Source organism: Lissotriton helveticus, chromosome 7, assembly GCF_964261635.1.
Source record: "Lissotriton helveticus chromosome 7, aLisHel1.1, whole genome shotgun sequence".
NCBI classification, from domain to species: Eukaryota; Metazoa; Chordata; class Amphibia; order Caudata; family Salamandridae; genus Lissotriton; species Lissotriton helveticus.
The window spans coordinates 1,220,085,593-1,220,113,551 of record NC_136068.1 but is presented as its reverse complement, the minus strand read 5'-3'; the positions used below and the strand labels follow the sequence as shown (position 1 = coordinate 1,220,113,551).

The window sequence follows — 27,959 nt, the reverse complement described above, 5'->3', positions numbered from 1 at the left end:
ATTTACAGCCGAGCCGGGTTTCTACAACGAGACTGTAATTCAGGAAATGCTTTTTCTCCGAACACAAGCTCACAGCGCGCGCCGTGTTGTTTTCAGTCTGTGTTGGACTACACTTCCCCTCCTTTCTCCATTGATGTTTTGTTTCACTCTGCCCTTAACTCAATTCTGTACGGAAACACGTAGTGACGTGTTTGCGTACATCCAATGAGAAGCCACCATTTTTTTTAAATTGCAGCTGGGCCCTTTTTTCGCGGCCGAAATGGTAAATATCGCGGCCATCGCGCTTGTCAGCTAATTTCGCGATTATTTCGTGAATCGCGAAATCGCGATAAGCTGGAGGGTCTGTTCAGATGCATAACATAAATAATAATACATGTGCAAGTACACACATACCTCAGTCTCAAGACCTTGCATATCTTAAAAGTTCTGATCATGCACTTTCCATTTCAATCAGACACAGAAAATGATGCGGTGTATTTAAAGTGTAGCTTTCCACACACTCATACAAAATAGCCTAATCACCAATCCTTCTTCCAACATGTCTTAATCCTCAATTTTGTGCTGCTGCTTCACCATTCTACTACTGCTCAGGGTGTTGAACCTAGCCAAATACATAGCAGCAAACATTCACATTTTTTGATTGTATGTCTCACTATTTCCATAAAAGCATGTATGCATGTCTGTGTATCTTTCGATAGTGCCATAATATATATAAAGTAAACATACAAATAAACGTGTACCTGTGTTTTCTATGTCTACATCTTCAAATGCATGAGATATATGAGAATACATTTGCAAGTAGAAACATACCTCAGTCACTAGACCATGCAGACCTTAAATCTTTAGACACTGCACTTGCCATTTCAAGCAGACACTGAAAATTATGGGGTCATACAAAGTAGCCTAATCAATAATCCCTCTGCCAAAATGTCTTAAAACTCCCTTTTCACCATTCTACTACTAGCAGAGTGTTGAACCTAGCCAAATACATAGCAGCAACTATTCACATGTCTCTCTTGTAAGTCTCACTGTATTCCTGAAAGCATTCATGCATGTGTCTGTACCTTTTGCTAGTGACACCATATATAAAAGAAACATACAAATAGCTGTATACCTGTGTTGTACACGTCTAGCATCTTCAGATGGATAACACATATCAGAACACATGTAAGTAGAGACTTACCTCAGTCACAAGACCAGGCAGAACTTAAAACTTCAGAGACTTCACTTCCCATTTGAAGCAGACACCGAAAAGTATGTGGTGTATTTCAAATGTACCTTTCCACATACTCATACAAAGTAGCCTAATCACTAATCCCTCTACCGAGATGTCTTAGACCTGAGTTTTGTGTTGCTGCTTCACCATTCTACAACTACTCCTCGTGTTGACCCTAGCCAAATACTAAGCAGCAACCCTTCACATGTCTCTGTTGTGAGTCTCACCGTATTACTGAAAGCATGAATGCAAGAGTCTGTACCTTTTGCTAGTAACAGCATATATAAAAGAAACATAAAAATCGATTTATGCCTGTGTTTTACACATTTAGGGGTCGATCAGGATGGCGGACGGAAGAGCCACCGCGGCCCTGGAGTAGGCGGAAAAAGCCTTTTCCGTGTCCGCCTGCCGCGGATACTCCGTCCGCCATATCAGGATAGGAAAACGTGTCAAATTTCCGTCCGCGACGGAAAAACACGCTCCGCCGGCCAACTACACACGACCACGCGGCGGACGGAACACATCCGGACGCTCCGCCGTACGCACTGACGTCGAAGACCGTCCCCCAAATCAAGATGGCGGAAAACACACATAAAAACGCAGCGGAAAAACAACCTGTCTTAACACGGCGGAATCCCCACAGCGAACATAGGTGACACAGCCGAGATACCCACCGCAAGCTGACCACCACCATGGACCCGGCGCTACACGCTTTCCCGATGCTCTTCGCGATCCACCACGTCCTAGTCATGGCCTACTATGGACGACGACGCAGGTAAGGTACAAACCATTGGCTGTCTGGAGGGGAATACCAGCAAGGGACGTGACGTAGGGAGGGGGAGTGTCATGTTACCGAAACCACTGATGAGAAGCATATACGAATACACATTTGCAGTACGCAAGCAGGAATGACAACGACAGACCACGAGACTTGATAGACTACCTTTATTGTCCAAAATAGGGGTCAAATCACAGTGTATGCGTGAGCATGGGCAAAGTGGGCACCAGAGCAGGTACAACATAGCAGGCAACGAGAGGGCAGCATGCAGTATCAGAGCAACAACAGGGCATTGTGCATTACAGAGCAGGTACATCAGAGGCAGGTAACGAGAGGGCAGCATGCAGTATCAGAGCATCAACAGGGCATTGTGCATTACAGAGCAGGTACATCAGAGGCAGGTAACGAGAGGGCAGCATGCAGTATCGGAGCATCAACAGGGCATTGTGCATTACAGAGCAGGTACATCAGAGGCAGGTAACGAGAGGGCAGCATGCAGTATCAGAGCATCAACAGGGCATTGTGCATTACAGAGCAGGTACATCAGAGGCAGGTAACGAGAGGGCAGCATGCAGTATCAGAGCATCAACAGGGCATTGTGCATTACAGAGCAGGTACATCAGAGGCAGGTAACGAGAGGGCAGCATGCAGTATCAGAGCATCAACAGGGCATTGTGCATTACAGAGCAGGTACATCAGAGGCAGGTAACGAGAGGGCAGCATGCAGTATCAGAGCATCAACAGGGCATTGTGCATTACAGAGCAGGTACATCAGAGGCAGGTAACGAGAGGGCAGCATGCAGTATCAGAGCATCAACAGGGCATTGTGCATTACAGAGCAGGTACATCAGAGGCAGGTAACGAGAGGGCAGCATGCAGTATCAGAGCATCAACAGGGCATTGTGCATTACAGAGCAGGTACATCAGAGGCAGGTAACGAGAGGGCAGCATGCAGTATCAGAGCATCAACAGGGCATTGTGCATTACAGAGCAGGTACATCATAGGCAGCACGTGAGAGGGGCAAAGTGCATCAACAGTCCATTGCACAGAACAGGCCCATCATAGGCAGCACGTGAGAGGGGCAAAGTGCATCAACAGTCCATTGCACAGAACAGGCCCATCATAGGCAGCACGTGAGAGGGGCAAAGTGCATCAACAGTCCATTGCACAGAACAGGCCCATCATAGGCAGCACGTGAGAGGGGCAAAGTGCATCAACAGTCCATTGCACAGAACAGGCCCATCAGAGTCAGCACGTGAGAGGGGCAAAGTGCATCAACAGTCCATTGCACAGAACAGGCCCATCAGAGGCAGCACGTGAGAGGGGCAAAGTGCATCAACAGTCCATTGCACAGAACAGGCCCATCAGAGTCAGCACGTGAGAGGGGCAAAGTGCATCAACAGTCCATTGCACAGAACAGGCCCATCAGAGGCAGCACGTGAGAGGGGCAAAGTGCATCAACAGTCCATTGCACAGAACAGGCCCATCAGAGGCAGCACGTGAGAGGGGCAAAGTGCATCAACAGTCCATTGCACAGAACAGGCCCATCAGAGGCAGCACGTGAGAGGGGCAAAGTGCATCAACAGTCCATTGCACAGAACAGGCCCATCAGAGGCAGCACGTGAGAGGGGCAGTATGCAGTATCAGAGCATCAACAGGGCATTGTGCATTACAGAGCAGGTACATCAGAGGCAGGTAACGAGAGGGCAGCATGCAGTATCAGAGCATCAACAGGGCATTGTGCATTACAGAGCAGGTACATCAGAGGCAGGTAACGAGAGGGCAGCATGCAGTATCAGAGCATCAACAGGGCATTGTGCATTACAGAGCAGGTACATCAGAGGCAGCACAACTACGCGTCCCTACCAACCCGTCACAGGGACCACAAGAGTGCCACGCAGTTCTCAATGGACACACCATGTGAATTAACATTTGAGTGAAGTGTACAGCACCTCACATCACAGATTCAGGGGGACTGCGTGAACTACCTGCCTCGGACACACTGGCAGCACCAGCAACAGGAGTGTGAGACACAGCCACAGCCCGAGTGACACACACATGGGCCACGGACCCAGACACACTGGCAGCACCAGCAACAGGAGTGTGAGACACAGCCACAGCCCGAGTGACACACACATGGGCCACGGACCCAGACACACTGGCAGCACCAGCAACAGGAGTGTGAGACACAGCCACAGCCCGAGTGACACACACATGGGCCACGGACCCAGACACACTGGCAGCACCAGCAACAGGAGTGTGAGACACAGCCACAGCCCGAGTGACACACACATGGGCCACGGACCCAGACACACTGGCAGCACCAGCAACAGGAGTGTGAGACACAGCCACAGATGTAGTCACTGACACGTGAGCCACTGACCCAGACAGACTGCCAGCACCAGAAACAGGAGTGTGCAACACAGCCACAGATCTTCTAACTGACACGTGAGCCATAGACCCAGATATACTGCCAGGACCTGCAACAGGAGAGGGCACAACTGACAATGTGCCACCATCTGATACATGAGAGTCAACTGCACCAGCGCCACTGGGACAACTGAAATGATGAGCCACAGGGCTGTATGGGCCAGGAGGCAGGGTGGGCCTGGGAGCTGGGGATAGCTCACCTAGAGCCAAATCGGGGTTTGCAGGTGTCAATGGTGTGTGTCTGCGTTTCTTAGGGAGGTGTGAGTGCACCCTGGACAGGACAGGACTGCCAAGTGGTGGGGACTCCAAAGAATCACCACCCAGCATAGGTGGAGCAACTGCTGCCGGGGATCTGGTTTCGGGGGACGTGCTGGAGCCTGCTTGTCGTTTGCTCTGTGCCTGCCGCCTGGACTCGGAATGATGTGTAATGGGGGATGCAACAACAGGGGACACCCTCCTCTGCTTCTGACTGGCCTGGATGGGAGTGGAGGTATGGGGGGACTCCGCCGCGGAGACATCAGTTTGGCGTTTAGTAGAAAACATCAGCCTCAGTGCAGCCAGGGGTGAAGTATGCCTGTCCTTGATTGCGCCATTGTCCATGCTAGATGCCTTGTCCGTAGGATGTGCCTTATCCTTAGGTGGAGTGTTGTCTCTGGATGTAGCCTGTGCCCTGCTCGCCGCCCCGTTCCTGCCAGCAGACTTGTCGTCTGTGGTGCACCTGCCTCCAGCAGACACCTGCTCCCTGTGTGTGTCCCTGCCCTTGGGAGTGTTCCTATCCACTGCTGTGGGCCTGCTCTTGGGAGTCTCCCTGCTCTTAGTAGGTGCCTTAGTCTTCTCACTGTCCTTGGGAGTGTTCCTATCCACTGCTGTGGGCCTGCTCTTGGGAGTCTCCCTGCTCTTAGTAGGTGCCTTAGTCTTCTCACTGTCCTTGGGAGTGTTCCTATCCACTGCTGTGGGCCTGCTCTTGGGAGTCTCCCTGCTCTCAGTAGGTGCCTTAGTCTTCTCACTGTCCTTGGGAGTGTCCCTTACCTCTGCTGTGGGCCTGCTCTTGGGAGTCTCCCTGCTCTCAGTAGGTGCCTTAGTCTTCTCACTGTCCTTGGGAGTGTCCCTTACCTCTGCTGTGGGCCTGCTCTTGGGAGTCTCCCTGCTCTTAGTAGGTGCCTTTGTCTTCTGACTGGCCTTGTCCAAGGAACAGTCCATGGACATGTGAGTATCCCTTGCCTTCGGAGTACCTTTCGTGTTGAATGCCTGTGTAGCTCCGGAAGGCATGTCCCCCAACAACACTTGTGGATCCTGTGTGTGTACTCCAGTGCATCTGACGTCGTCTACGTGAACAGATTTAGCTGATCTAGGGGATGGGGTCTGTGCCCTGCGTGCCCTGACGTGCTGTCTGACGCTGCTTCTAGTGCAATAACCTGTATTTGAGTCCTGCTCTGAATAATCACTACCCCCTGAGACATCCAGCGGTGTAGATGGGGAAACAGAAGTAGCACCCTGTTCATTCGACTGTACTATTGCAGACGACACACTGCTTGCCAATGACTGCACTGTCCTGTGTAGACCTGCAAGATCGCCATGCATCCCTTCCATGAATGCCACCACCTGCCCCAACTTCCTATCATGATCCAGGAAAGCATTTGTCATATTGGTCTGACCCACACACAGCTGTCGCAGCAGATCAACGGCCTCAGCACACAGTGCATTTTGGCTCACCGTGGCAGGGGCAGCGGTGCCTGCACCGAACGCCACTCTGCTCCCCCTACTCCTTCGGCCACGAACAATACATGGTGCAGTTGGCGGAAGTGTGGGCCCTGTGTGCTGTCTTCCGACAGAAGGTGATGAGTGCCCACTCCCAGTCTGTGACAACAGTGCAGGCTCACCAAGAGTGTCCGACGAGGAGGACGATGGTGTCTCCACATGCGAGTCCTCAGGGACGGTCCTGTCCCCCTCTCCGGCGCTGGCCTCCTCCGTGTCAATCTGCGTGTGTGCGAAGTCTGAGCCGGACTCATTTCCTCGGCTACTCTCCACCGTCTGTGGCTGAGTGTCCTCTGTCAAAGCTGAAATGCACAGAAAAGATGTGTGAGTCATGGGCACACTCACGTACAGAAGGAACAGGATAGCCAAATCACATAGCAGACAAAGGTTCATGAGCCCTCATCCTGCACATGGCCCACCCCTACCAGTCATCCTCACAGGGGATGTGCTTTAACACTCAACTACTAAGCAAGTGGCGTGTCAACATGGCGGACCTGGATGTCAAATGAGTACCACCCAATGGGACCAAAATGCCATCACAGGCATACATACGCAACACGGAACTCAATAGTGTGTCTGTGCACCAATACATGCATAGCACTCACAAGTTTCCTACACAGACAGTATGCTCACCGCTAGTTTGCTGTTGATCGGCACTCAGACGTTCGGCCAGTTCAGGATGCGTCACTGCAATGATACGGTGCATGAGAGGGGTCATGGAGCGTCGGGCCAGACGGGGCGTCCTTGGAATCAGGCCCAGTGTTACTTCCGCTACATTCTTGCTCAGCCTGGAAATGTCGTCCCAGCGTTTGTGGCAGTGTGTATGTCGTCTGTTGCACACCCCCAATGCCCGTACTTCCCGTGCTATGGTCCTCCACAGGTCCTTGCGAAGGTGCAGCTTGACCTACCATGATGGGAGACAAAAGGGTTTAAGTCAGTGGACAGGTGGCCTGTCACACACATAGGGGCAAGACGTTACTGTCAGCAGCCATGCACAATCAGGAACATATGTCTAGCCCACACTACACAGCTAAGATATAAATAGGCCTGATCATTTGGCCCCCTCATGCACACCAACATGTCCCACACTGCACTTACCACCCGTCCCGGTGCGCCGTAGAGGCGTCCATAGTTGCGGAGTACACCGTCCACGAGGACATCAAGCTCCGCGGCGGTGAAGGGTCGAGACCGGATCTCTTTGCCACTCGACATGGCAAGATCACGGAGTATGGCACTAGAGCAGCAGTCGGTGGTCAGCTCAGCAGCAGCAGCAGCAGGTCGAGGTGATGGTCACAGGCAGCAGTCGGTGGTCAGCTCAGCAGCAGCAGCAGCAGGTCGAGGTGATGGTCACAGGCAGCAGTCGGTGGTCAGCTCAGCAGCAGCAGCAGCAGGTCGAGGTGATGGTCACAGGCAGCACTGGTCCCCAGGGTAGGAAGTTTCATTTTGGCCAAGACACATATATAGGGCCCTCAGCACGTGTCAGTGGCATACGTCGCCAGCAATTGGTCAGCCCTGGAAGCGTGATCGTGAAATGGGCCAATGACTGGCCCTGTTGTTGCGGTGCACAGCTTCCGCTACTTGCGATTGGCCGTATGCGGCCAGCGTCCCTCTTCCCATTGGCTGCATGTGCAGGGACCGTCACGGGCACACATCGGCAACCGCACGTGCAAGCTTCAGGCACGGATGCTTCAGTTGCAACAATGTACTATCACTGGCGCCTCCATGGCGGGGCACGTACACAGCGGGGGAGGTGCAAGCCTATACACCCTGCAGATGTACTCAATGGACATGCCAGTTCATGACCCCCCTTACAGTCACCTTGCATCATCCACCGTACCCTGGCCGGAGCGGCCGGCCCATGAACAACCGCCGTGCCCGGCCATGAACACAACCGCCATGGCCGGGCACGGCGGTTGTTCATGGCCGGGACCGGCGGTTGTTCATGGCCGGGCACGGCGGTTGTTCATGGCCGGGACCGGCGGTTGTTCATGGCCGGGCACGGCGGTTGTTCATGGCCGGGACCGGCGGTTGTTCATGGCCGGGCACGGCGGTTGTTCATGGCCGGGCACGGCGGTTGTTCATGGCCGGGCACGGCGGTTGTTCATGGCCGGGCACGGCGGTTGTTCATGGCCGGGACCGGCGGTTGTTCATGGCCGGGCACGGCGGTTGTTCATGGCCGGGCACGGCGGTTGTTCATGGCCGGGCACGGCGGTTGTTCATGGCCGGGCACGGCGGTTGTTCATGGCCGGGACCGGCGGTTGTTCATGGCCGGGCACGGCGGTTGTTCATGGCCGGGACCGGCGGTTGTTCATGGCCGGGCACGGCGGTTGTTCATGGCCGGGACCGGCGGTTGTTCATGGCCGGGCACGGCGGTTGTTCATGGCCGGGCACGGCGGTTGTTCATGGCCGGGCACGGCGGTTGTTCATGGCCGGGCACGGCGGTTGTTCATGGCCGGGACCGGCGGTTGTTCATGGCCGGGCACGGCGGTTGTTCATGGCCGGGCACGGCGGTTGTTCATGGCCGGGCACGGCGGTTGTTCATGGCCGGGCACGGCGGTTGTTCATGGCCGGGACCGGCGGTTGTTCATGGCCGGGCACGGCGGTTGTTCATGGCCGGGACCGGCGGTTGTTCATGGCCGGGCACGGCGGTTGTTCATGGCCGGGCACGGCGGTTGTTCATGGCCGGGCACGGCGGTTGTTCATGGCCGGGCACGGCGGTTGTTCATGGCCGGGCACGGCGGTTGTTCATGGGCCGGCCGCTCCGGCCGGTGTACGGTGGATGATGCAAGGTGACTGTAAGGGGGGTCATGAACTGGCATGTCCATTGAGTACATCTGCAGGGTGTATAGGCCTGCACCTCCCCCGCTGTGTACGTGCCCCGCCATGGAGGCGCCAGTGATAGTACATTGTTGCAACTGAAGCATCCGTGCCTGAAGCTTGCACGTGCGGTTGCCGATGTGTGCCCGTGACGGTCCCTGCACATTCAGCCAATGGGAAGAGGGACGCAGGCCGCATTCGGCCTTTGGGAAGTAGCGGAAGTTGAGCACCGCCATGGCGGCGCCAAATATGTGATCTTGTCAGACGCTGCACCGTGATGTGTTGTGTGCAGTTGCGTCATGAGGGATGTGAGCGTGATTGTGAAAGGTCATATGTCATACAATATAGCATGTGTGTCCATACAATGGACATCGGTCGGCACACAATGGCCAACAGATGTGCATTCGTACGTGTTGACGTCGGGTTTGACCCAACAGACGTTGTTACATCTTCACAACTACACAGTACATCACGGCTGTGTGGCCAATTAATGCATCTGTTGTCAGTTTCTTGTTGTGTCGAGGTGACTACAGTGGTGGTGGTACACATGCATTCCGTGTATGTGATTTATACGTTCTGTCACCATGCATGTCATTACCGTATGCACATCATCATTGGTGGTGGCATTTGTGCTTGATGACATGGCGTGTGTAAACTTATCGTTTGTGTGCATGCAGTTGCATGAGTGTCTGTGATGTGTCTACGATACATTAGGGTGACGACTGGAGTTTTGTCAGTAAGGTACACATGTGATGGAGTTGTACACGTATGCGTCGTTTGTACGTTGACCTAAGTTACATCTCTCTCCCACACAGGAGGGCTCCAAATGTGCATCGCCCATACACTCAGCTGGAGGATATGGTAGACGAGGAGGTGATTCGGAAATTCAGGCTGGATCGACGTCGGTTGCTGGAGCTTGTGGCTCAATTGTCTCCTCATCTGCAGCCACGTAGAACGTATCCTGGCTCGTTTACACCCACTGCAAAGGTCATGGCGGTACTACATTTCTTCGCTACTGGCACATTTCAGTATACAGTTGGAGGTGCCGGGGGTATGTCACAGGCAATGTTCAGCACGGTTCTTCGGGATGTGTTAACAGCTATGATGCTGTACAAGGATGAGTACATACATTTCCCACGTCCGGAAGAGTTGCCAGCTGTCAAAGCTGGTTTCTATGCACTGGGCCACATACCTCACGTTGTGGGCTCAATTGATGGCACGCACATCGCGCTCATTCCACCACGGGCACGCGAACAAGTGTTCAGGAATCGCAAACACTTTCATTCGCTGAACGTGCAGGTGGTGTGCCTGGCGAGCAACATCATCTCCCATGTGTGTGCAAGATTTCCTGGATCCGCACATGACGCCCACATCATGCGAACCAGCAATGTCCCACGACTCATGGCAAATCTGCCACCCGGTCAAGCGTGGCTTGTTGGTGAGTGTGCAGTGGGGACTCTTGTGATCTCTGTGTTGCATGGGGTACCCACCATATCTTGTTCTGATGTTTGTCTCTGTCATCCCCCTACATAGGCGACTCGGCTTACCCAAACCGGCCCTGGCTCCTCAGTCCCCTACGTAATCCGAGGACGGCGGGTGAAATGCGGTACAATGAGGCACATGGAAGGACACGGAGAGTCATCGAACGTACCTTTGGACTGCTCAAGTCTAGGTTTCGGTGCCTCGATAAGACCGGAGGGGCCCTGCCTTACTCACCAGGAAAAGTATGCAAGATCGTGATTGCCTGCTGCATGCTCCACAACCTGGCAGTACGCAATAACATTGAACTGCTGTTGGACCCTGAAGACGAAGGAGTTCCTCGGCCTCCCATCCCACCCATGTCGACTGATGAGGATAGTGGTGAGGAGGAAGGTGTGGACCAGAGGCGCCAGCTCATTGATCGCTACTTCCCTTGAATGTGAGTATCTACCTCTAGTGGCGGATGACAATGCCTCATGTATGTTTTCTGGTGTTGTGTGGATATGGGGTTAATCAGCTGGGTGTGGTTTGTGATGGTTGCACATGTGTGTCTTCATGTCTTTGGACATAGGAGTGTCCATGATGTGTGTGCTCCCATCCCATGCTTGTGTGATGGTTGTCGTTTGTGTAATGTTGCTGTGCATTGTGTTGTGATGTGTGTGAATCTCTTTACTGACGTGTGTTTGCTGTCTCTGGTTTTCTCTAGGTCACTCCCGCAGCACCATGATCATGTGCGACTATGATCCCTGTACCTGTTTACATCTGTATCTGATGGCAATCATGTGAATAAACATGGAGGCAAAACATCATTGTGTGAGTAAATGCAATTTATTGACAGGTTGTGCTTTTGTGCTGGTGAATATTTACAAGTAAGTGGGGGGGAGGGAGTTGGAGTTGAAGGTAATGGCAGATGAAATGTCCGTGCTGACACCACATTGGGGGGTGTCAGGCTAGTCCAGCAGACCAGTGGCAATGATTGTCTATGTGGGACAGGATGGTTTGCAGGGTGAATGTCTGGCACAGGCAGTGGCATTGTCAAGGTCGTCCCCTCTTGGAGCGTGTGCCTGGCGCTCCAACACTGCTCTCAGCAACTTCCTGCCTCGGCCGCCCCCTCCATCTCGGAGGTGGTACAGAGGCAGCTGGGAGGGCAGGTTGGTGATGAGCCACATCCGTCGCCAGGGGCTCAGGTGGTGGTGGCGGCGGTGGAGGCGGAGGCGACGGGGGAGGCGGAGGTGACGGTGGCGGTGGCGCTGACACACATGGTGGAGGGGGGGGGGTTGTTCCGGGCAACCCATTCCCTCCACATCGTTGCCTGCTGGCCCATGATCACCAACATCTGGCCAAGGATGCCAGAGATCTCGCGCAGGCTGTTGGTGTTGTCCACTGAGTCCTGGTGAACACGATCAGCGTTTGCCTGGGACCGGTCGTATGAGGCCTGGCACCTGGCAAGAGCTTGTAGGGACTGTGCCACTGGCTCGGGTAGCTGTCCCTCCTCTGACCGGCGGTGTGTGGGTCGCCTGATTGGCAGTTGTCCCGTTGCCTGTGTTTGTGGGCCACTCACCCTGCTTGTGTGTGGGGCCGTTGGACCAGCGTTGCGCGCTGGGTCATGCTGGGTGGCACCGGCAGGAGTCGTGGTGCTGGTGGTAGTGGTGGTACTGGCGGTACTGGTGGTACTGGTGGTACTGGTGGTGGTGGGGACTGTGCAGATCACAGAGACGGGTGCCGCGGGAGTCACACATGCGACGTTGGTCGGTCCCGGGAGTCCCTGTGAGCCAGATGGCCCTGGCTGCGTGCTTGGTCCCGCTCCATCCTCCGCCCCGGAGCTGCCTGTGTCGTCGTCGGCAGAGAGTCCTGTAGGTGTGGGAGGCGAGGCTGGCGGCCGGGTACTGCTTTCCCCAGTCAGTTGACGATCACCTGAGGGACAAGATCGAGCTGGTCAGTAATGTGGACAGTACATGGTTACATTGATTTGTAGACATTTCTGTTTCCTGTCGCACACACCCCACCCTCCACCACCACCACCACCCTCCCCGTGCACATGGGGGCCTGTTGGGAGTTGTAGTTTGGGCCTCTCACACACCCCACCCTCCACCACCACCACCACCCTCCCCGTGCACATGGGGGCCTGTTGGGAGTTGTAGTTTGGGCCTCTCACACACCCCACCCTCCACCACCACCACCACCCTCCCCGTGCACATGGGGGCCTGTTGGGAGTTGTAGTTTGGGCCTCTCACACACCCCACCCTCCACCACCACCACCCTCCCCGTGCACATGGGGGCCTGTTGGGAGTTGTAGTTTGGGCCTCTCACACACCCCACCCTCCACCACCACCACCACCCTCCCCGTGCACATGGGGGCCTGTTGGGTGTTGTAGTTTGGGCCTCTCACACACCCCACCCTCCACCACCACCACCCTCCCCGTGCACATGGGGGCCTGTTGGGAGTTGTAGTTTGGGCCTCTCACACACCCCACCCTCCACCACCACCACCCTCCCCGTGCACATGGGGGCCTGTTGGGAGTTGTAGTTTGGGCCTCTCACACACCCCACCCTCCACCACCACCACCCTCCCCGTGCACATGGGGGCCTGTTGGGAGTTGTAGTTTGGGCCTCTCACACACCCCACCCTCCACCACCGCCACCACCACCACCACCCTCCCCGTGCACATGGGGGCCTGTTGGGAGCCATGGACATGTTAGTGTGTTGGTGTCCGACGTGCATGGTTTGGGGCGTGGGGGATGTTTAATCTCAGTTGTGTGAGCCTGACCATGTCGTGCTGATCGTGGTGCTTGGTTTGTACTCACCAGTCTCTTCTCCTTCGTCAAGGCCGTCTAGGCTCTCTGGGTGTAGTATCGCCAGCACCTTCTCCTCCCAATCGGTGTAGGGTATGGGCTCCGGGGGTGTGCCACCGCCAGTAAGATTGGCTCTGGCGTGGTTTTTCGCTCGGATGCCCTTGACCCTGGTCTTAAGGTCATGCCACCGCCTCTGAATGTCGTGCTTGGTCCTCGGCACAGTCCCCGACGCATTCACACGAGTGACGATCCTGTCCCACATGTGGTTCTTTTGCGCCACGGTCGTCTGCTGGACTTGGGCCCCGAAGATGTTGGGCTCCACACGGATAATTTCATCTACCATTACCCGCAACTCTGTCTCCGTGAATTTGGGGGGTTTTTTGGGTGCCATGGTGTGTGGTGCTCAGTGTGTGAGTTGAGTGAGTTGGGAGGTGCAGGTGTGTGGTGTGTGATGTGTAGGATTTGTGTGGTGGGTGTTTGTGTGGTAGGGTGGTGGGTGGGTGTCTTCTATGTGATTTTATGTGAGTTAGCAGTGTCTCGAATGGCCCTCTTGCTGGCAGCAATGCTGTGGTGCAAGGGATTGTGGTTGTGTGGGGGTGTCTTTTTGTAGTCGTGTCTCAATGGTTGTTGCGAGTCAGGTGGTAGGTGGGCGTGTTGACTTGTGTGCATTATTGGATAATTGGGACGTGTCATGGTGGCTTGGGCTGGGGGGGGGGGCCTTGTCAATGTTCGTATGTTTGCTTATGACTTGCGGTGCACTTTCATACATTTGTTAGGCGCTAGGGATGTTGTGCGTGTTGGCCTTCCGCCCTGATGCTGTGGTTCTCGTTGCATTGTTTCCGCCGCGGACGTGGATGGCTGTGAGTTCCGTTGTACGGGCGGATTTATCCTAATTGCGGCCGCGGAGTATTCTCAGGGATGGCGGTACATGTTTTATTTTCCGCGGTCATTTCCGTCCGCGGCAGTGGTTGTTCATTGGACTCCGTCCGCCGCGGACGGACTTGGTTGTGTTCCGTCCACCGCGGACGGTGTTGGTTGTGATCCGTCCGCCGCGGTCGGAGTTTCGTGACATGAATATCCTAATCCCAACCGCGGTTTCTCCGCGGCGCAGCCGGGAGTAAAATTTCCCCCACCATGGCGGACAGTACCCATTTCCGTCCGCCATCCTAATCGGCCCCTAAGTATCTGCACATGGATAACACTTATCAGAATACATGTATAAGTAGGGACATACATCACTCACAAGACCATGCAGACCTTAAAACTTCAGAGACTGCACTTTCAATTTGAAAGCAACACCTAAAATTATCCAGCGTACTTCATTTGTACTTTTCCACTCACTCAAACAGCTATCATAATCGCTAATCCATCTACCAATTTACTCATATTATTATTCACACTCTATTTCAATCATCATTTCAGTATAATAAAACAAACTACAATACACATCTCTACATTTCATAACATATTTCAAACATTATAGTTCTCGAATAATTTCAAAAGTTTTAAAATAAAGCTTTTCAAATATAAAAATATCACTACAAAGAGTAAAGCACTACTATATAATACATATTACACCTCACACATTTGTAACTCACTTTCAAATAGTATTGCAGAATATGAAATACCAGAAACTCATAAAAGTTTTCTTTAAACACAATAAATGTAATGCACCACTCTCAACAAAGTAGAACCAGTAATGGCAAACTTTCCCTCTCTATTTGCACACAAATAAATGTAAGTAACAAATAAAATTGCTTTCTTCTTTATTTTAAATTGTGAACACATTTCTATTGATTAGATATATTAGCCCTTTGTAACTGTCTTCTAAAAGTGCCCAAACTACCTTTAATTTCCTGGAGTCGCGACTCCACCGTCGTGCCACAGTGTAGCATTGCGATGGAGCAGCGAATCCATATTTGAGTTTAAAAACCTACTAATTAGAAGACTAGTTTTTTTTTTTTTAAACAGAGTACTTCTACACATGGTACTGATTTAGAAAAACTTAATTTAGTAATATATCACTTATAAATAAATTACCATTTCATATTTTCAATCCACAGTTAACTTTCAACCCTTCCCTTCCCCAATTCTAGTTTCCATAGTAACAGTTTCTGCAACATTCAACTGTACTGGCAGGTCACAAGTTCACCATATTTTCAAGTTCAGCACAGTAGCTTACAAATGCAAATAGCGGGTGTGGTTTACTTTTGCAAAATATTACCAAATCCTATCCACTCTACCTTTAAAAAAATTTTAATAACCAATAAGAAACATCCTTCTTCAGTAAAGTAACATGCATCCTATTTTTGAGTGCACAATGTTAATGAACAGCCAATCACTTATCAGCTTTTTTAAAAACAGCATCTTCTTCAACATTTTAGACACCACTCATTCCACAGACTGCCTACCTCAGCTACAGACATCTTTTCATTACTTCCAGAAATCCTGACAGTATGGATTGTAGGGCACAACTATGTTTTCTGGTGCAAAAGGTATGCTGAACACAGAGGTATTACCAAAGATCTACCTTTGCAAAATGTAGATATTAAATGGATTGCATAGAGAGGATTAAAGTGGCACAAATGTATGCCTTTGGTTAAAACCTTTTTGCATCTCCAAACCCCTGACTTCATGATTGTGCACTGTGGAGGCAATGACCTAGGCTCATTGACTGGAGTAGGACTGGAAATGCTCATGAAGGATACCTTTGCACAATTAATGTTGCTTTTGCCTCAAACTGTTTTTGTAAACTCTAATGTATACCAAAGACAGAAATACAAGTGGTCAAATCAATTCTGCTCACAGATTGAGAACGCTTGAAAGAATGTCAATAAAGCTGTTTCTGCTTACCTCAGGGACCATAGGCTGGGCTCCATCTATAACAACCATCTACGTTTGGATATGGATGACATCTACAGAAGTGATGGAGTATACATCACAGATCAAGGGTATAGAGTCAACCTTAAGCTGTGCATCCGCGACTTCTATGCAGCTACAACAAACACATAGTTAAAGCAAAGGCTCTTTTTAGAGCCACCGTATAACTCAACAGTAAATCTTATTTATTTTATAACATACATATTTTTTAAAAATATTTTTCAGGTTAGAGAAACCATCACAAATCCACAAAAGAAAAGCACAAATTCAATGTACTACAACACAGTACACTTTTCAACTTTAGCTTTTAATTAAACATTTTTTTAATTATTACTAAGTCTATCAAATTTAATGTCTTTTTAACTTCAATCTCATTAGCTCTAAAAAAAAGTTCACAAACTACCTTCTAAATTACATACTATTAAATTATTTATTTAAGGTAGATCCGTGAATCCTCCGCTATGTTACACTGGGGTCCACACTGAGAGCGGCGATGGGGCACGACTCCTGTGACGAGAGAAAAAATGAATGCCCCCAGGTCCGTTACCCGATATCAGCCCCGGGGACCCCATCCCCCAGGGCCAGGCCAATTCTAATTACCCACCAAAAAAGGGAGAGAGGCCGCGTGACACACTTCCTCTGGTAAATTATGGCCCTGGGGACCCCACCCACCAGGGCCGAAATTATCTTTTTTTTTAAAAATCAATAAATCAAAATAGGAGGGGGCCCGAGTTGGCCCCTCATGGGCCATTTTTGGTCCCGGAAACCCCATCCCCTGGGACTGTGCCTCTTTTTTTATTTTGATAACTTTACATGGCTTTTTGCCCCAGAGACCCCATCTCCCTGGGCCTGTCCTCAACATTGGGGACTGCAGGGGGAGTCCTAATGCTGCTGCGGTCCCTGCCACTCCCCGCCATCTGTGGGAGCTGGCATTGCTTTTGGACAAAGAGCGCTGCAAACAAGCACTTTTTGTGCTCTCGCTTCCATGAAGAGAAGCAATAGTTTGCAATGGCAGGGCGGGAGCATGTTCCGGGGGTGGGCACCCCAGGACATTGCTGGAGCTTGCCCTGGGGGGTGGTGGTGCCCAGGGCCAAGGAGGGCTCCACGTTGGGGGTCGCCAGGCCCCTTTCCCAACTGATTTGAAGCCCTGGGGATGGTTAAGTGCCCGGGCCCACAACAGACGTGAGTTCACAGTGGGTCGCCACTGCCGCTGTGCCGAGATCGATGAGCGGCCTCCATCTCCAGGTAGGTCTCGCCCCTCAGTTTCACAAGGCCAGGGGGCATGGTATTGGGCTTTTCAGGCTTTTCTCAGCAGTCGCAGGACTCCGCAGGGTCGTTATTGCAGTCAATCAACCCCTGCAGCCTCACCGTCGATAAGGGGGAAGATTTCGACAGGATAGGGCCCAGGTTAGGCGGTAAAAAGCAGGATTCTCCAGGTCCCAGCCGGGAGCTCTGCTAAGTTGTGGCCACCATGCTTGGTAGTTGGCCATGCCCCCACCTTTGTCAAAGATGTTATAGTCTTTTTTGGTCGAAGCACATAGAGTTAGGGCAATCAGATCCGGTACTTAGGTGCACCAATGTGGAACTCTAAGGTCAGGTGACAGTTGCCCTATGAAACCATACCTAAAAATCTATGTAGGCTAATGACTCTCCATTTACCATGCGTGCTGCTGCCAGAAAAAAAAACATTTTAAATGATCTAGTTAAAGAAGACACCATTTTTGGGTGTGTGGGTGTTGTTTTGTATAGCACAAACTTGACCCAAAGGTATCAGAGCAATTTACATGAGCACCAGTTGCGTTAACATTAACTTTGGTAGGCACTGGGAGATTAAGTGATTTGCCCAGAATCACAAGATGTTGAGTGACTTCTCTAGCCGTTAAGCCATATCCTCCTATAAGAGCATATAATGTCATATGAGTGTCCCTGAAAGTTCAATCACAGGCAGCTGGATAAATAAACATAATGATCACAGCTGGTGGAAGGCAAACCCTTGTGTTGTGGAAGCTTGCAACCTCTGCCCAATAACAACATGTACTCCTGGCTCTCAACATGTACCCTCTCTTATGATTTTCACTTAATTGTATGTTGACATCTGTGCTGTTAAGCCACACCATAAAAACATAAAAATTCAGATGGTGTCGTTTATATGTAGGTTTTCCTATTATTATGGCCACATTAAAAGTTAGGTAGATTTAGGTGAGTAAATACTGAGCAGCTCGAACCAATGACTCTTACAGTAGTTCCATGCCTAAATCTTCATGTTATGACTTAATCTCTACAGAAAGGGAATCAGCCACTAGGGCCTCTTATTTCTGGGTCAATTTCTATAAGATTTTAACACTTTCCTTTCCTTTTGGGCCTTTAGGAACTATAACAGTGACTCAGCAGCCAGACAAATCTACCTTGGCTACTGATTTCTGTTAGAAATTGCGATGAATGCTGCTGTTTATAGGCAGATTTGCTTGCACAAGTCTTCCAAATAATTGTGTCCCTCCTAGATTGCTCAATGCATCACGTGTAACCTCCATATTCAAAGTCCTTTATTAACTCATGACTATGGCAGATACCCGGGGGCATATTTATCATGCTTTCACACAGCGTAATGTGCCACCTTGCTGTGCTGGGCTGCACAAAAGGGCAGGAAAGTGCCATATTTAAGAGTGCATTCCTGACTTTTCCTTGCACTGGCACACTTGTGACTGCCTACTGCCAATGCAGGCACCCTTGCACCATGGCCCAAAGGTGCCTACGTTGTAAAAAGTATTATTTTTGTACAGGGAGGGCATATTGCTGCACAGAAACAATCCTGAGAGGCATTTTCCTCTTTCTAAGCATGCTGTAGAATGAGGAAGAAATGAGTAGAAATTAAGATATTTATCCTCGTTAGGCCGCCTTTGGGGAAGAATAGCATTTTGATGCACTCCCAGGTTTACCACTAGTGGTAAATATGCACCAAAATCAATGGGAGGATGCATGGGAACTCCCACTCTCCACAATAGCTTCCCTGGGGCCGAATACTGCAAGACAGCGAGGTGCGCTTCTTTGCATTCCTTCAGATTTATCATGCCATGCAGGGTCACACAAGGTGGCCTTGCGCGGCTTGATGAATCTGACTTTAGTGTTGTCGACCTTGTATCCCCTTGCGTGGCGCAAGGGTGACACAGAACTATAATAAATATGGACTGAGGTTTAGATCATTTGGTTTTAGATTGGAAATAATCTTCCTGATTCTCTGTGGTCTTAATCTAGATGAACTGGCCTTATGAGCGCAATGTAATCAATGACCAATGTACTGACGTACTGCAAAATGGGAAGCCCCCCATTGCAGAATGTTATCCAAAACTAGACTTTATGAATGGTCTGGTTTCATAACTGGAAACAAGGGAATATTCATAGGGTAGATGCAACTTTCTATTACACCTTAATATTCAAGTTGTGTGAGTATCTCTCTAACCTGTTTTTTAGCTCACAGTTTTCTGTTTTTAAATATATTTTCAGATAAATACAGACAGAAAACCATCTATTTTCTGGGATGTATTTATTTTTAACCCCTTGCGTGCTGCCGTCGGCCGTTGGCCGATAGGAGCACTACCTCCCTAGTGCTGCCGTCGGCCAACAGCCGACGGAGCCCCGCCCACCCTTTAGAACGCCCGCACCGCAGCGGAAAAAACATTGCGGTTAAGGCGTTAAATACAGATAAATACAGAAAATAGGTTTTCTTTAGGATGATACTCTCTAGTACCAATCATGAGTACTAGGTCAGTAACTGTGCAGCTAAAAAAATTGAAAAGGTTTTCCAATTAAGCTGAAATAATTGCAGCAGTGCAGCTGTCTGTGGTGTTCTACAATGCAAATGGTTTTCAATGATTATATGGTACTGTAAACAACTAAAATCCATTGGACATTTGAATGTGGGTAACCATTTGTTGATTAAATAAATGTGGAAAGATACCCATTACAGCATAACTGTTTACTCTAAGCACAAAATAAATATGGAAAAATACAGATAAAATCGACCAAAAACAAATATGAATAAATACAGATGGAAATCTCAAAAAATAAATACCATACAACTGGGAGCACTAATTATATACAAGAATCACAATGCTTCAATAAATATTGAAATGCCTTGTTGAATTTATTGCATTTCTTTGGGTATGCATGAGGATCCAAAAGTAAGGGTGCTAGATCGGTTACCACAATTTCCTTGGAAGATAAGAGTTGTCATGTTGTGAGGTTGCACACACATTCATTATCCTGTAAGGTGAGGGGTTCCAATCGTGCACTGTGGACTAGCAGGGATACAGGCCAACATATCCTAAGGGTGTGCACTGAATCAGACTGGCACAATCCTGACATCTATGTTGTCCAAGAAAGTCATTGTTTTACTTGAGAAGTACGAGCCGTACTACAATACAATGGAACAATGGTTCACTGAAGTTTCATTCGCATATCAAGAACCTCTATACTTCTTATAGAGAACAAAATTGTTTTAATGATTTCCAGTTAACAGGTTTCAGACTTCTACTTTTGAAAGATACTAAAAGGTGTTTAGGTTCCAGATCTGTGACTGGGGGTGAGTGTCTTCTTATTGAAGATAAAGTTGTTAATCTATGAGTATACAAATCCCAGATATGTGTACACTACCATATATGTAGCAAATTATTGATTTACAGTTAACAGGTTTCACACTTCTACTTTTGAAAAATACTAAAAGGTTTTTCGGTTCCAGATTTGTGACTGGGGGTGAGTGTCTGAAAAGTTTCAGCGCTCCGTCCATCATCTCCTTGTGTTTGCTTTGTTCTACCTTGTCCTCCGTCTTAAGAGGAATGATTGATGGCTTATGGAGCAGCAGTCTTTAAAACGAAAAGGGCAGAGACTGAGTCGACACCAGACACCGCAAAACTTACCTTGACGCCATCGGGCGGTGCCGTGAGGGGAATGGCGGCTGTAGCCACACGAACCGGACCACACTTCCCAGCAGCCTCTGGGGCAGCGCGCCCGTGACGCGCCAGGAGCGCCCGGAGGCGCTACTAAAAGGCTGACCCCCGCGAGGCCAGGGGGGACACCAGACACCGCAAAACTTACCTTGACGCCATCGGGCGGTGCCGTGAGGGGAACGGCGGCTGTAGCCACACGAACCGGACCACACTTCCCAGCAGCCTCTGGGGCAGCGCGCCCGTGATGCGCCAGGAGCGCCCGGAGGCGCTACTAAAAGGCTGACCCCCGTGAGGCCAGGGGGGACACCAGACACCGCAAAACTTACCTTGACGCCATCGGGCGGTGCCGTGAGGGGAACGGCGGCTGTAGCCACACGAACCGGACCACACTTCCCAGCAGCCTCTGGGGCAGCGCGCCCATGACGCGCCAGGAGCGCCGGGAGGAGCTACTAAAGGGCTGACACCCCTCTCGCCCCACGAGTCGCGCGTGGGAGAAGCCCGGGACAAGGGCGGGGCCGTCTGTGGCCGTCCGGGGACGACCAGGGACGGGACGGGCCACCCCCTTGTCTCCACGTGTGAGTATTACGAGGATTGAACCCCATTGCTTTTATATTTGTTGATTGAGTCCTCTGCATTACCACCCATCATGTCTATCCAATCCACCTTACCAGATAACTACCTACTGAAAGTAGTTAACAGAATTAATACAGACAGAAGGAAGTCGCTAGGGAAAAGTATCATGCAAGATTCCCCCTTGGTTGTGCCTTTGGACCCCAATATTGTTGTTATCAATACGTCTAAGGATACTGACGCTACCATCATAGCAGTTGAGACTGATAACACCAGTATTAACATTGACCCTAAAGAGGTACCGGAGATAAGGACTGTACTGGAAGATGATCAGAGTGAAACCTGTGAAGGTACTCCTAAACAGTCTATCAGGGCTACAAGACTTATGAGAGCATGTAGGAAAACGTCTCCCAAACGTGGAAATCATCATTCTGGCAGGAAAAATAAAAAGGTTATCACTGACAAGGAGAACATTGAGAACACAGGGGCACTAATGGAAGACAGTTGTGTTTCTATTAAGTCTGACCAAATTGACCTACTAGTTAGTAATTGCGATGATAAACTTAAAATGATTGTAGAGCCCTTGATAATTAAAATTGAGGGTCTATGTACGGAAGTTTTGAGATTGAGGGATGTGGTGGACCAACAATCTGTTACTTTGGATAAAGCCTTATCAATTATTAAAGATTCAACGCGCCCAATTGTAGTTCCAACACAGAAAAGGACGCAACTACATAATACAAATAGCTCCCCTGCCATCGCGACCACTAGGAAACAACCATCTAAAGAGCTACCTGCATTGACATGCCCATTAGTTCAGGACATGGGTCAACCATCTCAGCTGCAGGGAGCAGGGTCAACTAGTGTAGTGAAGGCTATCCCAAATCAGACTGTTGGATCATCTTCTTCTTTAAGTAGGGTGAAGACTGTTCGGGGACCAGCTCCGTCATCCATACCAGCTGTTACAGGGGGGACCAATAGGGCACCTGTGAGGACAAGTAAGCGCCCCGTAGATCTTCCTCCCGAATGTGTACCCTATGTTGTAGTACTAACAAATGTCCCGACTATAACTCAGGCCCCATATACCCAAGAGTCGGCGGACTCCTTAAAAAATAAAGATATCTCCTGGCTTCATCGACACTGTGGTTACCCAGTTGGCTACTCTGATCAAATTATTTCTATCAGAAGAGTCAACTGGATTGGAAACACAAGAAAGATCTGTGGGGGTAACTGCGTGATTATTAATTTTAAACATCCGCAACACGTTGCAACGGTCCTACTTAGAGCGGCCTCAATCACGCAGTCCGAAACAGATGTTGTTGCAAGGCCATTGGGATATTTTTATAATCATCTCAATAGGTTGCCATCTGTAAATAGTGGGGAGGGGTCAAAGAATTCTAACAATTACCATCCCAATCACCAACCCACTGTAAACAGACCCGGGTTACCTACCTTTTGTTATGGTCCCCAGGAGGACACACCATTCACGCCGATGTTTATGCTGAACTCGGTACCTGGAGGGAATAGATTTGTAACACATGCCCCGAATTTTCCATCTGTATGTGAAAGTACCTTGTCACCAGTTAATGGGATGTTTTACCAAGTCCCAACCCAGAATAGATATCAGTCATTGAGTTGTCTGGATCAAAACGACTGACATAAGATCAATTCAGTTCATGTGAGAGGTGATACTGGAGAATTAACTATGCCTGTAATTGTATTGGATAATAATGCGACTGTGGATTGTATAACTACAGGGGGAGCGGAGGCGAATCTTAATAACATAGAGCTTTTTAATTCAGATGTCAACATGTCCGTTTTTAATGACGAAATGCCTATAGCTAATCATGATAGGGATAGGGTAACTTGCTATATTGCTAGCTGGAATATTGCAGGGTTGATAGCCAAGGTGGAATTGCTGGGATGGAAGGATTTTATTGATTTATTTGACATCATCTGCCTACAAGAAACTTGGTGTAAAAATTTTAAGGGCTGTGATGGCTATGTATCCTATGAGCTCCCTGCCTTGGTTTCACTGCATGGCAGATCTAAAGGAGGTCTGCTAGTTTTGATCTCTGTTAAATTACCAGTTCTGGTGAAAAAGTATGTAAAAGTGGGGGTTCACTCACAAATCCTATGGCTATCACAAGAAGCGGGTAGAAATATACTTTTGATTAATTTCTACAATATTATATTTGATGGCACTAGGCACAAAGCCATTAATGATTTGGAAAAAGCTGTATGTAATTTGGTGGAAAATTTTAATGGTGTTTTTCAATTTATTTTTGTGGGGGATTTTAATGTTTCAGTTTGCCCCTTGTCATCCCAGAAGTTATGTGGTGTGTATAATCATTCAGGGGAGGCAGAGGTACATTTCCCTCATCATATGTACGGTGAGACCCTGAATAACTTTCTGATAGATCATGACATGGAAATCATGGAAAATGTAAAGGATGATCTAGGAGAAAGTATACCGACTTTCAAAGGGAGGGGGGCTAACACGGTTATTGATTTTATATGCATGTCTTCCAATCTAATCCCCATGTGCTCTGAGCCCAAGGTGTTTGATGTTATGCTTAGTGACCACAATTGTTTAACTACTGAAACCAAATTTTGGAAACCTGCCACCACAACCAACATTGGAAGTGTTGTTAACATCGAACCCCACAGGATAAATGGAGTTAGGTTGAGGTGGAAAGGAGAAAGAGCCGCTGTAACATCAGATTCCATCATCAACAGCTGTTTGACGGAAATTTCGGCAATTCTCGAACAAGATGAAATTGCGGTTGTCAGTATTGTTCATTTTGATAGAATTAACTCAACTATCAATAAGAAGTTTACAATAGAGGTAGGGCACAAGATTAAACAAAATAGGGGGTGGTTTGACCATGCCTGTTCTAATGCCCGGAGTAATCTTAAAGAAGCCCTAGCAGCTAAACCAAGAGACAAAAGTCTAGTGATTCCACTCAGGCAGGATTTTAAATATGTCCTTAAATGCAGAAAGGCTGAATTGCAGCAGGAAGCATGGGACAAGTTAAGCCAAGCAGCAGAACTAAGGGATTGTACGTTGTTTTGGTCTACGGTCAATAGCCCATTCCTCAAGGACGAGAAGGTGCCAGAGCTCACATCTAATGTGAGCATGGAGTCATGGATTCAACATTTTTCTAATATATTTGACTCCGGTAATAGATTAGTTCCCGTTGAAAAAGGTTGGCCTATCGCGGCCTTAAACATTACTTTAGATGAGGTTATGGCTAGCATAAGAGCCAGTAAGGGAGGGAAGGCCCAAGGACCCGATGGGGTACCCATAGATGTTTATAAGACCGCCCCTGAGATCTGGGGCCCACTGCTGGTTAAGATTTTTAATACAGCTGTGAGTTCTAATATACCATCTACCTGGGCAGAATCAATAATTATCCCTATCTATAAGAAAGGTGACAGGTACGATGCAAAAAATAATCGTCCAATATCCCTACTGGACTCATCGGTTAAAGTTATGAGCCGGGTCCTTTTAGTCAGACTAGAGGAATGGGCTGAGACTAATGAGATATTAACCAACAGTCAGTTTGGGTTCAGAAAAGGTTGTGGCACAATAGAACAGTGCCTGAATTTAGAACTCTTGTTCGGGAAATATACCCAGGCCAAGAAAGGGTCTCTATATCTTTGCTTTGCTGATCTAAGCAGTGCTTTTGATATGGTAGACCATGCCATATTGTGGGCTAAACTGATTGAAATGGGAGCTCCCGACAGTATAGTTTATTTTTTGGCCCGCCTGTATGAAAAACTTAGTACCAGTGTCCGGTTTGGACCTAATGGGGAATGTACGAGTAAATTTAGGATCAGGAGAGGAATCAGGCAGGGGTGTGTTTTAGCACCCCTACTGTTTACACTCTTCATAAATGAGGTGGATTCTGTCCTGAAAACAGTTACGGCAGACATACCTAGAGTTAACAACCTTAACATCCCGGTGTTACTCTATGCGGACGACGCTGTGTTGCTGTCCAGGACTCCCCTGGGTCTCCAACGCTTGATGGATAAGTTTGTGCATTTCATCAAAAACAGGAAGCTGGTGATTAATAGGTCTAAAACCTATGTGATGGAGTGTGGGCCAGGCCGAGCTAAACCAAAAGTTAACTCTCATTATTATATCGAAGGCGAACAGGTCCTAAAAGTTGAAAATTTCTGCTATCTAGGTATTAATTTCTCTAAAAATGGTAGCTGGGATATTGAACATAAAGCAGTAAAAACTAAGATGACTAGGAGTGCCAATGGGGTTTTTGTATTTGCCAAGAAGCTGGGGAATAGACGCATCATGGTTAAAAATCTTTCAATCCAGATGCTTATCTGCTGCACTGTATGGGGCAGGAGTTTGGGGTGTGACATCAGCCGGGTGCCTCCAGGTGGAGGAGAATAATTTCTTGAAAAGGCTCCTGTGCTTACCCAAATCTACCTCCAACATCTTGGTTCATAAGGAAACAGGGATTCATTTTTTGAATGATCTAATTATGTTAAGACCCCTATTATTGTGGCGCTCTGTTTGGCTGAACGAAGACACCTCATTGAATAGAGCTATTACTGAGGATTGCCTTTCTTTGGACCAGCACCTGATGATCCCTTGGATCAAATACAATATCGATAATTTCCAAAATGTTTTAGGATTAAATGTGATCGACGATCGGTATTGTGCCTCTGATATCTCCAAGTCAAATCTGAAAACTATATTTCTGAACTTTTGTATGGAGAAGCGTGCTTTGGAAGAATTAAATCTATCTACCTGTAAGCTGTACAATAGCATGAATGAGTTTAGTGGATTCATCCATATTTGACACAGGTGACCAGATTCTCGCACCAGTTTGTGCTAACCAGACTGAGGATGGGAACTGTACATTATCTGGTTGCGTGCCCAAATGTAAAAATACGCCCTACTGGTCCCTGTGCCTGCGATAACAACACAGAACAGAGCACTATGCACTTTCTCTTGTCTTGCCAACTGTATAGCGAATTACGGAAAATCTTCCTTAAGCCCATTTTAAAAAGATTTGGAGTAAGAACAATCACTGACTCGATGAAACTGCTTTTTAATTTGCATCATCCGGACATTTGCTTTTTCACGGCAACCTTTCTACTTAAGGCCATAAGTGCCAGGAAAAGCATGTGTTTTTAACTATTTTAATTATTTATTCCATCCCGCACTGGATAATAAATGTATTATGTGTTTTCTGTTATTTTTATTTTAAAAACTATGAAATGTATGCATATGAAATCATTTGTGCTTTTATGCACATGTTTTTCTATGTTCTGAATAAAGCTTTATGAAACTGAAACTGAGTCGACATTTAATAGTGAGAAGTTGTGACTAATTGTGAGAAAATGTTTCATGTTGAGAGTTTTCATGAAAGAACAAACTGAGATTATTGAGAAAATGAAGGAAATTCTCAATTGAAATAATTCAATTTGAGTATTCATAATAAAACAACTAAATGCATGCTCCTGTATTTATTCAAACTTAGATAGCATAGAAATGTTTACTGTTCACTTTCATATTCATGTTTCATGTTTTTGCAACTGATAAACCGTTTTAAATCAATGTATTATTTTTACAATAAAGTTATACTTTATAATGCTTTTACGGTCCATCCACGTGAAAATGTTTTCATTAGGAGAAGTCTTGTTTTTATGGCTATTGACCTGGATATTTAATGTAATTGCCTGTAAACACGTTACATGTTGTGCGTGAACAAAGCAAACTGTGCTCTAATGTGGTCCTGTATGTTTTCCAGCTGTCTTGTATGTGGGATGATATCAGATGGTTGAGGCAAAGTATGTCCATATCCATGTCGTCTTCAACAGCACTTCAGGCCAGACAAAAGATGTTGGCTGCAGCAGCACAGCTACAGGTTAGTTGAACATATTCAGTAGAATAATTCAGGCATGAAGCTTTATTCAGTTACAACTGCTCTAGTGAAAATTCCTGTTGACTAGTTCTACGTTGAGTTTACTGGATCCAGTTGTCAGAATGTGGAAATTTGAACATCCACTGCACTGCTGCAGAGAGAAGTCCAGTAGATTTCAATTCCCTTTAAGGAACTTGGAGCCTGATTTAGACTTCAGAGTAAATTATTTACTTTGTCAGGGCAACAGATTGAAATAGTCGATCGCCCCGACAGAGTAACGGTACTCTGAATTTAGAGATGTCTGCCGGTTCATTAGATTTCCCTTAACATTTGCAGGAACCCATATCACAGAGGTTCTTGTCAATTAATTTGAGTTTGATGGATGGTACCCTGAATATGACCG

At 48.5% G+C, this 27,959-nt stretch overlaps 1 protein-coding gene across 1 annotated transcript in view; it reads left to right on the top strand.

Moving 5' to 3' along the window:
- Positions 1-27,959, top strand: part of ANKFN1 (ankyrin repeat and fibronectin type III domain containing 1) — a 1,441,385-nt gene that overhangs the window by 771,993 nt on the left and 641,433 nt on the right. Inside the window, exon 10 of the mRNA XM_078650803.1 lies at positions 27,443-27,559. Coding sequence (XP_078506929.1) covers positions 27,443-27,559 — 117 coding nt within the window. The remainder of the gene's footprint in view (positions 1-27,442; positions 27,560-27,959) is intronic.